The 13202-nt window shown below is 43.6% G+C and overlaps 1 protein-coding gene across 1 annotated transcript; it reads left to right on the top strand.

The window, feature by feature from the left end:
- The first annotated feature begins 7130 nt into the window (after positions 1–7130).
- LOC119328946 (uncharacterized protein C57A7.06-like) lies at positions 7131–12612 on the top strand. The gene is made up of 11 exons (XM_037601935.1): positions 7131–7582; positions 7783–7906; positions 8159–8610; positions 8767–8982; positions 9052–9372; positions 9493–9852; positions 9931–10011; positions 10098–10190; positions 10275–10643; positions 10747–10878; positions 12018–12612. Exons 1-11 carry the CDS (start codon positions 7229–7231, stop codon positions 12186–12188), a joined length of 2673 nt encoding a protein of 890 aa, XP_037457832.1. The 5' UTR covers positions 7131–7228; the 3' UTR covers positions 12189–12612.
- The last annotated feature ends 590 nt before the right edge of the window (positions 12613–13202 follow it).

Here is a 13202-nt window from a genome sequence, read left to right as displayed (position 1 = left end):
AATAACAATTATTCAGGTCTAAAACTAACCCCGAAGGTAGATGTAGAGGTAGCGTGCCGACCGCGATCACATCGACTTTGGAACCATTTCCCACGTGCATCGTCACCTCGTCCTTAGCCAATCTTCGCTTAATCCGTAGCCCCTGTTTCGAGTTGCAAATGTTAGCAACAGAACCAGTATCAAATACCCAGGTGCTACTACGAGTATTAGTAAGGTACACATCAATAACATGTATATCACATATACCGTTGTTCACCTTGCCATCCTTCTTATCCGCCAAATACTTGGGGCAGTTCCGCTTCCAGTGACTAGTCTGCTTGCAGTAGAAGCACTCAGTCTGAGGCTTAGGTCCAGACTTGGGTTTCTTCTCTTGAGCAGCAACTTGTTTGCCGTTCTTTTTGAAGTTCCCCTTCTTCTTCCCTTTACCCTTTTTCTTGAAACTGGTGGTCTTATTGACCATCAACACTTGATACTCCTTCTTGATTTCTACCTCCGTAGCCTTTAGCATTACGAAGAGCTTGGGAATCGTCTTATCCATCCCTTGCATGTTATAGTTCATCACGAAGCTCTTGTAGCTTGGTTGCAGTATGATTGAAGAATTCTGTCAATGACGCTATCATCCGGAAGATTAACTCCTAGTTGAATCAAGTGATTGCGGTACCCAGACATTCTGAGTATATGCTCACTGTCAGAACTATTCTCCTCCATCTTGAAGCTGTAGAACTTATTGGAGACTTCATATCTCTCAATCCGGGCATTTGCTTGAAATATTAATTTCAACTCCTGGAACATCTCATATGCTCCATGACGCTCAAAACATCGTTGAAGTCCCGGTTCTAAGCCGTAAAGCATGGCACACTGAACTACCGAGTAGTCATCAACACGCAACTGCCAGGCATTCACGATGTCTGCAGTTGCTGGCGCAGGTGGTACACCTAGCGGTGCTTCCAGGACGTAATTCTTCTGTGCAGCAATGAGGATAATCCTCAAGTTACTAACCCAGTCCGTGTAATTGCTACCATCATCTTTCAACTTTGCTTTCTCAAGGAACGCATTAAAATTCAACGGAACAACAACACGGGCCATCTATCTACAATCAACATAGACAAGCAAGATACTATCAGGTACTAAGTTCATGATAAATTTAAGTTCAATTAATCATATTTAAGAACTCCCACTTAGATAGACATCCCTCTAATCCTCTAAGTGATCACGTGATCCAAATCAACTAAACCATGTCCGATCATCACGTGAGATGGAGTAGTTTCAATGGTGAACATCACTATGTTGATCATATATACTATATGATTCACGCTCGACCTTTTGGTCTCAGTGTTCCGAGGCCATATCTGTTATATGCTAGGCTTGTCAAGTTTAACCCGAGTATTCCGCGTGTGCAACTGTTTTGCACCCGTTGTATTTGAATGTAGAGCCTATCACATCCGATCATCACGTGGTGTCTCAGCACGAAGAACTTTCGCAATGGTGCATACTCAGGGAGAATACTTATATCTTGATAATTTAGTGAGAGATCATCTTATAATGCTACCGTCAATCAAAGCAAGATAAGATGCATAAAAGATAAACATCACATGCAATCAATATAAGTGATATGATATGACCATCATCATCTTGTGCTTGTGATCTCCATCTCCGAAGCACCGTCATGATCACCATCGTCACCGGCGCGACACCTTGATCTCCATCGTAGCATCGTTGTTGTCTCACCAATTTATGCTTCTACGACTATCGCTGCCGCTTAGTGATAAAGTAAAGCATTACAGGGTGATTGCATTGCATACAATAAAGCGACAACCATATGGCTCCTGCCAGTTGCCGATAACTTGGTTACAAAACATGATCATCTCATATAATAAAATATAGCATCATGCCTTGACCATATCACATCACAACATGCCCTGCAAAAACAAGTTAGATGTCCTCTACTTTGTTGTTGCAAGTTTTACGTGGTTGCTACGGGCTGAGCAAGAACCGTTCTTACATACGCATCAAAACCACAACGATAGTTCGTCAAGTTAGTGTTGTTTTAACCTTCTCAAGGAACGGGCGTAGCCACACTTGGTTCAACTAAAGTTAGAGAAACTGACACCCGCCAGCCACCTATGTGCAAAGCACGTCGGTAGAACCAGTCTCGCGTAAGCGTACGCGTAATGTCGGTCCGGGCCGCTTCATCCAACAATACCGCTGAACCAAAGTATGACATGCTGGTAAGCAGTATGTCTTGTATCGCCCACAACTCACTTGTGTTCTACTCGTGCATATGACATCTACGCATAAAATCTGGCTCGGATGCCACTGTTGGGGAACGTAGTAATTTCAAAAAATTCCTATGCACACGCAAGATCATGGTGATGCATAGCAACGAGAGGGGAGAGTGTGTCCACGTACCCCCGTAGACTGGAAGCGGAAGCGTTAACACAACGCGGTTGATGTAGTCATACGTCTTCACGATCCGACCGATCAAGTACCGAACACATGGCACCTCCGAGTTTTGCACACGTTCAACTCGATGATGTCCCTCGAACTCTGATCCAGCTGAGTGTTGAGGGAGAGTTTTGTCAGCACGACGGTGTGGTGACGATGATGATGTTCTATCGACGCAGGGCTTCGCCTAAGCACCGCTACGATATGATCGAGGTGGATTATGGTGGAGGGGGGCACCGCACACGGCTAAGAGATCAAGAGATCAATTGTTGTGTCTATGGGGTGCCCCCTCCTCCGTATATAAAGGGGGAAGGAGGAGAGGGCCGGCCAAGGGGTGGCGTGCCCTAGGAGGGGGGAACCTACTCCAAGTAGGTTTGCCCCTCCCTTTCCTAGTCCAAGAAGGAGGGGGGAGGAAGGAGTGGGAGAGGGGAAAGGCAAGGGGGCGCCCCCCTTTCCTTGTCCTATTCGGGCTCAAGGGGAGGGGGCACGCCTCTTGCCCTGGCCGGCCCCTCTCTCTCTCTCTCTCCACTAAGGCCCAACAAGGCCCATTAGTTCCCAGGGGGGTTCCGGTAACCCCCAGTACTCCGATAAATGTCCGAAACCTTTCTGGTGTCCAAACATAGTCGCCCAATATATCGATCTTTACGTCTCGACCATTTTGAGACTCCTCGTCATGTCCGTGATCACATCCGGGACTCCAAACTACCTTAGGTACATCAAAACATATAAACTCATAATATAACCGTCATCTAACTTTAAGCGTGCGGACCCTACGGGTTCGAGAACTATATAGACATGACCGAGACACGTCTCCGGTCAATAACCAATAGAGGAACCTGGATGATCATATTGGCTCCTACATATTCTACGAAGATCTTTATCGGTCAAACCGCATAACAACATACATTGTTCCCTTTGTCATCGGTATGTTACTTGCCCGAGATTCGATCGTCGGTATCTCAATACCTAGTTCAATCTCGTTACCGGCAAGTCTCTTTACTCGTTCCGTAATACATCATCCTGCAACTAACTCATTAGTTGGATTGCTTGCAAGGCTTATAGTGATGTGCATTACCGAGTGGGCCCAAAGATACCTCTCCGACAATCGGAGTGACAAATCCTAATCTCGAAATACGCCAATCCAACAAGTACCTTCGGAGACACCTGTAGAGCACTTTATAATCACCCAGTTACGTTGTGACATTTGGTAGCACACAAAGTGTTCCTCCGGTAAACGGGAGTTGCATAATCTCATAGTCATAGAAACATGTATAAGTCATGAAGAAAGCAATAGCAGAATACTAAACGTTCGTGTGCTAAGCTAACGGAATGGGTCAAGTCAATCACACCATTCTCCTAATGATGTGATCCCGTTAATCAAATGACAACTCTTTGTCTATGGCTAGGAAACATAACCATCTTTGATCAACGAGCTAGTCAAGTAGAGGCATACTAGTGACAATCTGTTTGTCTATGTATTCACACATGTATCATGTTCCGGTTAATACAATTCTAGCATGAATAATAAATATTTATCATGATATAAGGAAATAAATAATAACTTTATTATTGCCTCTAGGGCATATTTCCTTCAGAAAAACAACCTTTCTATTGTTCTTTCTCTTAAGCTAACACCTAATAGTTTTGACCAAGCGACATGGTAGATACATGCATCATCATCATTGTAACTGGTACAACACAACTACAATTGTAACAATTTTCTAAATAGCATGGTAAGTAATTTTACAATTTGTTTAGTTAATAATCATGGTGACAACTATTACCACCATGATTAGGCAGTCATATAAGTGGGAAGTAACTTAGACTAGTGTCATGCATATGACACTAGTCTATATTACTACCTTTATAGTCGATAGTAACAATATATGTGTAGTCTCATGCAAACTAGCATCATTTATTTAGATGGAGACACATTTTTCCTTATGGTGTGTTATGTTACCACAAACATCTCTCTTCACATTAACTACTTGCCACATAAGCAAATTTGCTTTGGGGTAAGTTACTCCCACTATGACTAACCTTAGGTAAGAGTGTCACCACATATTAGCGGTAACTAGTAATAAACCTCATGTCTACAGCACATCAGCACATGACAACTTATCCAAGTGAGTACTTAACTACATAGTGTATCTCCAAAGGATCATGTATCCCAAAAAAATCTGGTTTAGGGGAAGCTGGCCAATGAAAAGCGCTCCAACGAATCTTGTAAACGCAATTTTTTTAGGAACCCCTATAATCTGCCCAACTTCCCCTTCATCTAGGGGAAGATGATCCTTCTCATAAGCATTCCCCTAAAATGCCATGTCAACACGCCACTGTCGGAGTCCATCGCGTCACCACCGGCCGCCATGCCGCCATCACAACCACTGCCAACCGCGCACCGCGCATGACCATTTGTACATTATTTTATGGAGAAAATAGGGGAAAGACTGATTTTAGAGGAATATATTTACGTCATCTACTAAAACACTTCCCCTATGAGCCTCCCCTAAATTAAACGAGCACTCAGCAAAACCACTTTTAGGGCAATTTTTTATGGGGCCTGTTGGAGATGATGTAACCATCTGGGGTTAGCATACAACATCAGGCGTGACAATCCTTTGTCAGGAGTAGTTTGATAAATGTATTAGCTATATGTGAGCTATGTGGTGACTTATCTCTCTTCTTAATACATGTTGAATAAGATAGATTCTCGGGGCCACTACAATGGTGGCGATTCAGTTCATTGCTAGTTTGGATCCTGATCAATGATTGCCACTTATTTTCTCATTACCCCAACCTCACTCTCCCACCTCCTTGTCTTCATGTGGATCTACTCCTCAGTTTCTTTGCTCGACCCCATGTGTTAGGGACAACAGGTCGTCCTTGTGGTCTGGTTTGTAAGCGAGAGAGGGGTTGTGGTGGTTATGCTCGTGGTTTAGGCTCTTGAGCAGGGGTATTCCTTGATTTTCACGTGTCGTCCCCATCCTCGCTACTCAGCTCATATGTGTCTAGTGATGGTTCGCGTTGGGCATGAGAGCTACAATTCCTCCCATCAGTGGAGAATTACATTGCTGTAATAGCGGAGGTATCTATGAAATGCAGCACCAAGGTCAAAATTGAAAGGCACCTCTAACAGAAAGAATCAAAAGGGATTTGGCGGCTATAGATGACTCAGAGGTGTTTTCATAAAGAGAAGCTTTTACGTGATACACCTATTTTTCTATAAAAGTGAATGGGCCCTTACTTGGCTAGTCCGATCAATCGGCATGCTCAGCCTCTGCGTCCCATTCTTATATAGAAGGAAAATAACCGAACTCTTGGAGGGTGAAAGAAGAATCTCAAGTTGATACTCGCCAAAGGATCTATCCACAACTGGTACTTCACATGCCTTAGGAGTAGATTTGAATGAGAATGACTAAAATGAGCAAACTTATTAGGAATGTGAATTCGCTATCAAACTTCACATCTTTTTAATTGAAGTTTACTATAACAAACAATCATCTTTTCGTTGCAAAGTAGTATAGAGAATTGATTATGGATGGAATCATGAATAATCATTGGGTTAGTTTTTTTGTATAAACCTGCCTGATTGTGAGACTGACTGGTCGAACAGAGACGAAAGTCAGCCATAGTGATCCAAGAGTCTTGTGTGGAAGGGCTCTTCCTCAATGGATCAAAAGAACGTTGGGGATAAGATGCTTATGACTCCCAAGAGCTCTTATTGATAGAGTTGTCTGGCACCTCGATGTCGACTCATCACATCATAGGTTGAAGAAGGTCCCAAGGGTCTAGTTGTTTGCCGATGAAAGTGGCACGTGAGTTGGGTTTAGAACGTCGTAAGACGGTTTGGTTCTTATTTACAGTTGGTGTTAAAGGGAGAACTGCGAGGAGGCAACCTTAGTATGAGAGAGACTGGGTTGGGTCAACCTATGGTGTATCAGTTGTTATGAATTACCCGAGTCAATTGTTTCCTTCCTATGCGAAAGCAAGGCCTCTTTCTTGACTTTACTTGAATGCCATTTGCTGAGCTATCTTCCTTTTTCTTCTTCAGACAAAAACACATTTTATTATTTTATTTATGGAAGCAAGACGAAAGGTCATTTTGCCAATCTGGGAAATAGCAGCGAAAGCAATCGATCGGAGAAGGCCCCCTAGTATTGAGAATGCAAAAGTGGATTCATTCTCCAGGCGCGTGTGTGTGCTTTCCACGGGCTTGATCTCGGTTTCTTCTCAAGCTGGCTAGTGGAGCCTCTTTTCTTATCCGCTCATGCAGTCCCGCCTCTCATCTTCTCCTTCTCACCTTCCCTTCCACCGCCATCTCTAGACCCATTTTCCACCTCCTCGTCCACTCTACCTCCTTGCCTGCTTCCCTACTCTTCTAGCCAAACCCTATCACCATGGCCGATCCATACTTCCTCGTCGACCTCAGAATGGAAAAAATACTTGTAAAAAACTTGCAAGAAAACAGAAAGCTGTAAAAATAAAATAAGCAGAAAAGAAAAGGAAAACAGTGAAGGAAAGAAGAAAACAGAAAAAAGAAACTGGCAAAATCGGAACAGAAACCAGAAAACCCTTAGCGAACAGCCACGCAAAAGCTGAAAATGGGCCTGGCCCAGTAGCAGCGGCGTAGAGTCCTTAACTGGGCGCCTTCCCAGCCCGCCGTGGCATCTCCCTCTTCTCTCCTCCTCCTGATTCCTAAACCTTCCGCCGCCGCCGCCTTGCGCTTGGCTGCGCCGCTGTAGCCGCCCATCGAGCACGCATCCCAGCCACCACCGACGCCATGGGCGGAACGAAGCCCAACACAAAGGCGAGAACCAATACCCTGACCCCCAGAGCATCACGCGGCACCGGGAGGAGCCGCGGCCGGGGCAGGGGCAGGGGCGGGGCGGGGAGGCCCGGGGAGAAGCGCAGCCAGGGGCCTCATCTCCCCAACAAGCTGCGCCGGGAGCTCGAGTCGCTGGGACCTGCCCGCGACCGGGGCTCCGACGACGACGACGACGACGAGGATGATGTGGTGGGCGAGGACGTGTACGAGTACGAGGAGGGGGTGCCCGAGGAGGAGGCGCGCAAGAACGACCGCTACGACGCCGTCGCCAAGTACGAGTACGACTTCGACAGCGACGGCTCCAATGCGGTACGTGCCACTTCTCCCCTGTGCGCGTGATTTTAGCTTCTGGTTCAGCGGTAAAGATGCAACTTTGCGGGTCTTCGGCTCTTGGTGTGCATTGTAGAAGAAAATGGCGAGGTGGTTTCTACCAGTAAAGAGATCTTGGTGTTAAACTACATGCATATTTGGAAGCAAAGCTATAGTAAACATTTGTGCTTATATTTTAGGACGAGGATGTGCCTTCGGATGAAGGCGAGGATATGGAAGAAGACGATGACGGAGATGTGGACGAGGAGAAGCAGATAAGAATACTCCAGGAAACGACAGGAATGCCTAGAGAAGCCTTCGATGGTAATACATTTGGGGCATATTAGTTAGATAGTTATATACTCCTAGGAGATTGCTGTACCTATCATGGAACAAAATTGGGTCACTTATGCTGAATTTCTGTGTTTTGTAACAGTTGCTAGCCCCTACACATATTGTAGGGTTTTTAACCAAAGATGTTGAACTAAAAAATGCCGTGCATGAAAGTTTGGTCCTTGTCATGACATTCTAAAGATCATGATAAAGATTTAACCGATTTGTATCATTCTTGAATAGGCAATAGGAAGAAGAAGGAGAAGAAACAGGCACAGGAGCTGCTTTTGCAGCCTGGAGATGGTCCGGTAACAATTCATGATCTCTTGGATAATATCCAGGATAAGCCTGGGTATAGCAAGATACGTAAGATGGTCCAGCAGCAGGAGAAAAAGCCAATGGTCGTGCAGCCCCCACTTCCAAAAGGGCAGAGGGACAAGATGGACCGTAGTGTGGCATACGTCCTATCCAAGAAGGAAATCGGCAAGTGGGAGCGGATAGTGAAGGACAACCGGGAAGCTGCCACACTTCGCTTTGAAAATGATTTGAACTTAGGTGTTGATACTGTTGGGGCAATTGCTAGCAAATTTGAACCAAGGTCATCGTTTGAGAAGCAGATGGCCAGTGTGTTTAACAACACAGAAATTATGGAAGCACACAAGAATGATGGTGCTAAAATCTTGGAACTTAACAAGGTATGCTGCTTTATCTCACTTCACTAGATCAGTTAGGTACTTGATGAGTGTTAATGCTTATTGGTTTGCTGACTGGGCATATTTAGTGATAATGTGTAATTTTCAAGCTTCAGAGCTCAGAAGTTCCTATGCTAATAGGTTCATGAATTTGTGTAGATGGAGGTGGAGGATGTGAGAGAGCGCCAAAATCGTCTTGCTAAAATGCGCAGCCTTCTGTTTCGTCATGAAACGAAAGCAAAACGCGTGAAGAAGATTAAGTCCAGGACTTTCCACCGGTTGTTGAAGAAGGACAAACTGAAGGCAGCAGACTTGGAAGCAGATCCTGAAGCTGCAAAAGACTCTGCTAAGAAACTAGAATTTAAGCGTGCAGAGGTAATTCATAGTTTATTTTGACAATTCCCTTGTGTATCTCCCTGTTAACTTTGCTAATCTATCTATCAGGAAAGGATGACACTGAAGCACAAGAATAATTCGAAATGGGCAAAGCGAATCTTGAAGCGTGGTTTGTCTGTTCAAGACGATGGCACTCGAGATGCTATTACAGCACAACTCCAACAACATGCTCTTCTTACTAGAAAAATGAATTCCATAAAAGATGGATCTAGTAGTAGTGATGAAAGTTCTGATGACGACGATGATGATGAAGAAGATGAAAGCAAATTAGAAGCAAAGCTTCTGAACAGAGGGAAAGAAAAGATTCGTAAAGTGATTGAAGAAGATAATGAGATTCCAAAGTCTGGAGTTTTTTCATTGCCTTTCATGGTGCGCTTTCAGTTTTACATCGTGTTCCTGTTTGTGCATATGTTTACTAAATATAATTTTGCTTGCGTTGCTGCTGTTGCATCACACAACCCATCATCATAATTATTTTCTTATCTGCAGGAGCGTGCTATGAAAAAGCGTGCAGATGCAACTTATGAGGAAACACGGCTAGATTATGAAGAATTGGAGGAATCCTTAAGGAAATTGGAGGATGACAACACCGAGGAGAATGTAGATTCAATGAAGGTGACAGGTAAAAGAACTTTTGGGCCTGTGAAAAGGGCACATGAAGAGGCAAACAAGAGGCCAAAATTAGGTGATGCTGACAAGAACAGTGACAGTGAGTATGACTCTGACTCTGGTCAACATTTCGACAGCAGTGAAGTAAATAAGAAGGCAGAATATGCGAATAACAAGGCAGATGATGTCCAACTTGGGACTGCACTGCTCGACGATGAACAACAGAATGATCTATACGTTGTAAGATGTTCTAACCTTTACACTTTTGCAGTATCATATGGTTTTTACCATAGAAATCTTATGTATAATCCCATGTAGAGCTTTGATGGTACTAGAAAAAGCCCAGGCCCAAAGACAGACATTGAAGTTCGAATGTTAGCGGATAATTCGTGGAAGAAGGTACTTGTACTGGCACCTTGTGTTGAAAGCTCTTTGATTCCTTGCCATATTTCTCTTCCATATCTGTAACTTTTGTTACTGACCAGGTCAAAAATAGCAAAACAAATGGTGGTAACAATATTAAAGAGAGTGGCAATAACTCCAAAGTGCAGATCCCTTCTGTGGATTCAAACCCTAAGGTTTGCCTTCAGCACCGACGTTGGTTCCTACTTTCTAATCAAGTTGATTATGGTTACTCATTGCTTTTTTTTGGGGGGTAGCAGCCTCACAATTCTGATTCAGATTCTGAGGAAGAGATGGTTGACGGTTTCTTGACTGTCTCTGATGAAAAGGAAACTTATGAACTTCCATCGCAAGCTGATCTTATACGTCAAGCTTTTGCTGGTGATGATGTTGAAGCTGAGTTTGTGAAAGATAAAGTGGAAGCTTTAAATGAAGAAAATCCTGAACCTGAAGAACCTGCACTTGTTCCTGGTTGGGGGCAGTGGACTCATGTACAACAGAAAAGAGGACTTCCTTCATGGATGGTGAAAGAACATGAAGATGCCAAAAGGAAGAGGGAAGAAACCTTAAAGAGTAGGAAGGATGCAAAGCTAAAACACGTTATTATTTCTGAACATGTTGACAAGAAGGTAAAATATGTGCCTTGTTATATATCATATTTGTTTCTGGGATGTTACTTGACCATGAACTGTTGCTATTAAGCAATAATTTGGAGTACTCTGCTGTTTGCAGGCTGAAAAACTTTTAGCAACGAATCTTCCTTTCCCATACACCTCAAATGATGTGTATGAAAATAGCATGCGTATGCCTCTTGGACCTGATTTCAACCCAGCAATATCACTCTCTGCTCTTAACCGACCTGCGGTAAGTACATCTATATCTAGCTGATGCATGAAGCTGTTAAGCATTTAAGATTATTAATGGTTGTGTGGAGTGATCCAAAGCTGCACTTTGGAAGTTACAACTATTCATCCTACTGCATGTACAGTGAAAGTTTATTTCCTGTGCATATGCAACCAAGGTGTTTGTTTATAAGCTCGTTTAGGATTTTCATTTTGTTTATTATATTTAACATTCTGGATAGAGAATGTTATGTACATATATTTGATGATTAATCTTTCTTGATGATAAGACTTCTTTTCCGTGAATAGTAAACCACATTTGATGATAATGTTTTTCTTGATTATAATACTTCTCTTACCAGAATAGTAAAACACTCTTGACTTGGAAATACTTGTACATCGTCTTAAGTCTCCAGGCTCTAATTTTGTACTTAGCTAAGTTTAACTATAATTCTCGACAACCCAACAGACACGCAGACTGAAAAAGAACCAATTCTAAGAAATGACCATTCATACCCCTATTAGATGACATACTAGCTGCATCCACTTATCCTCTCCTGAAGCATTTATTACGGGTATAAATCTGTCATGAACTAGGGTTCGTGAGGTTAAATAGCACCAGAAGGATGGCCGGGCAGTATGGCCGATCTATCAGTGATATTTTATCTCAAATTGTCTTAAGCTCAAGCTAAGGGGTATCTTATTTCCAATTGATCACCTTCTAATTTAAAATAAATTATTTGTAAGTTAGATAATACTCCCTCCGTTCCTAAATACTTGTCTTTCTAGGCATTTCAACAAGTGACTACATACGAAGCAAAATGAGTGAATCTACATTCTAAAATATGTCTACATACATCCGTATGTAGTAGTCATTTGAAATGTCTAGAAAGACAAATATTTAGGAACGGAGGGAGTAGATAACAAATGAAGCATAGTGGCATGTGGGTTATGGCCACAAAAGTGGAAACTTCCCAAACAACTATACCCTTGATTCCCTTGATACAGTTATTTTGAAACAAGAATCTGAGGTTGTGGACAATTATCTTGAAGCAACAATGACCAATACATTAACTTTTTGTCAACCCCTTGATTCCTTAATGCAGTTGATTAAGACACGCTTCTATGGTTCTAATTGCTGTTTTCTGTCCTACCTTTCAGATTGTGAAGAAGCCTGGTGTTGTTATTAAGCCAATACAGTACGGGGAAATTGATCCGCATGAGAAGCCTGATGAACTCAAGCGGGTCATTCAGAGAGTAAAACCGAACCCGAACATAAAGAAGGCGTCTGCGAAACAAGCGAAGAGGACAGCTTCACATCGGAGGACTTGATGAGACAGTAGTACCCAGTTAATGTGGTGAGAGATGCGCATAACAGAATGCGGACCTGGGTTTTCTTGCCATGGCTATTTTCAAACACTTGAGAAGTATACAAAGATTCTTCTCATGGAGTCAAACGACAGCTTTGGTTTGGCTATTGGAAGCGGGGGTTTTGGGGTGCCATTGTTCACACACCTGTGCTGTATTGAGATTTGAAATTTTGCAGCTGGTTCCTGCACCAGGGCCGAAATATGTTTGTACGCGGGAAGTCGCAAGTTAGTGTAGTGTTTTTTTCTATGTGGTATCTATATGTAGCACAAAATTAAAGAGCACCGTTTGCTTCTCGTCTCGTCTGCTCCTAGATTCAACAGGTCTTTCATAGTATGTATTCTCAAATCTTAAAGTTCGAATACCAATATTTTCTACCTTTAATTTATGAATTCTGAGCCATTCATGTATAAACTTCAAATTAGAGAAATCAAAGTCTCACATTTGTTAAATTAGAGAAATCAAAGTCTCACATATGTTCGGTCCTCCGAAACACTTTTAGACCTTCGACGCGGCAATCCATTTAGGCCAGATCAGACGTACGTTAGCCACCGCCCAGTGCGTCATGTGAGGAATCTATTCTGGATACCAAAGCCACCACACCGCACTGGGCCACATTGAAGGAGGATCAACTTTTGCTGCTGGCCGGGCTTGTCATGTCCCTCTTGGATGAGCCGGTGCAACCGCAACCATCCTCGCCACAACTGGGGCATCCCGATCAAACGTCGCGTCAAGGAGCATTCGCCCCCACTGCGCCGCCAGCCCAACACCTAGTGACAGCTGGTCGCCGTCAAGCAGAAGCAGCGGCAACCGTCTCGCCACACCTGCACACCCTCTCGTGTACTACCTCAAAGGCAGCGGGTTACACGACGCGGCCTCCTCCTCGTCTAGGGGCTCGAAAGCCCTCACCAAGGCGGAGCCGCGCTGACAACGCCACTCGGCATAGTTTGCCAAGACCTAGGCGGTGGTGTCATGTGT

This window comes from Triticum dicoccoides, chromosome 7A (genome assembly GCF_002162155.2).
Source record: "Triticum dicoccoides isolate Atlit2015 ecotype Zavitan chromosome 7A, WEW_v2.0, whole genome shotgun sequence".
Classification (NCBI taxonomy): domain Eukaryota; kingdom Viridiplantae; phylum Streptophyta; class Magnoliopsida; order Poales; family Poaceae; genus Triticum; species Triticum dicoccoides.
This window is presented reverse-complemented; position numbering and strand designations above follow the sequence as displayed.

What these genes read in the sequence shown, in the direction of transcription:
- LOC119328946 (XM_037601935.1), top strand. Translation starts at nt 7,229, where the DNA reads ATGGGCGGAACGAAGCCCAACACAAAGGCGAGAACCAATACCCTGACC. An exon ending in TAGAATTTAAGCGTGCAGAG is followed by an intron (nt 8,983 to 9,051) that starts GTAATTCATAGT and finishes TCTATCTATCAG; the next exon opens with GAAAGGATGACACTGAAGCA. An exon ending in TTTTTTCATTGCCTTTCATG is followed by an intron (nt 9,373 to 9,492) that starts GTGCGCTTTCAG and finishes TCTTATCTGCAG; the next exon opens with GAGCGTGCTATGAAAAAGCG.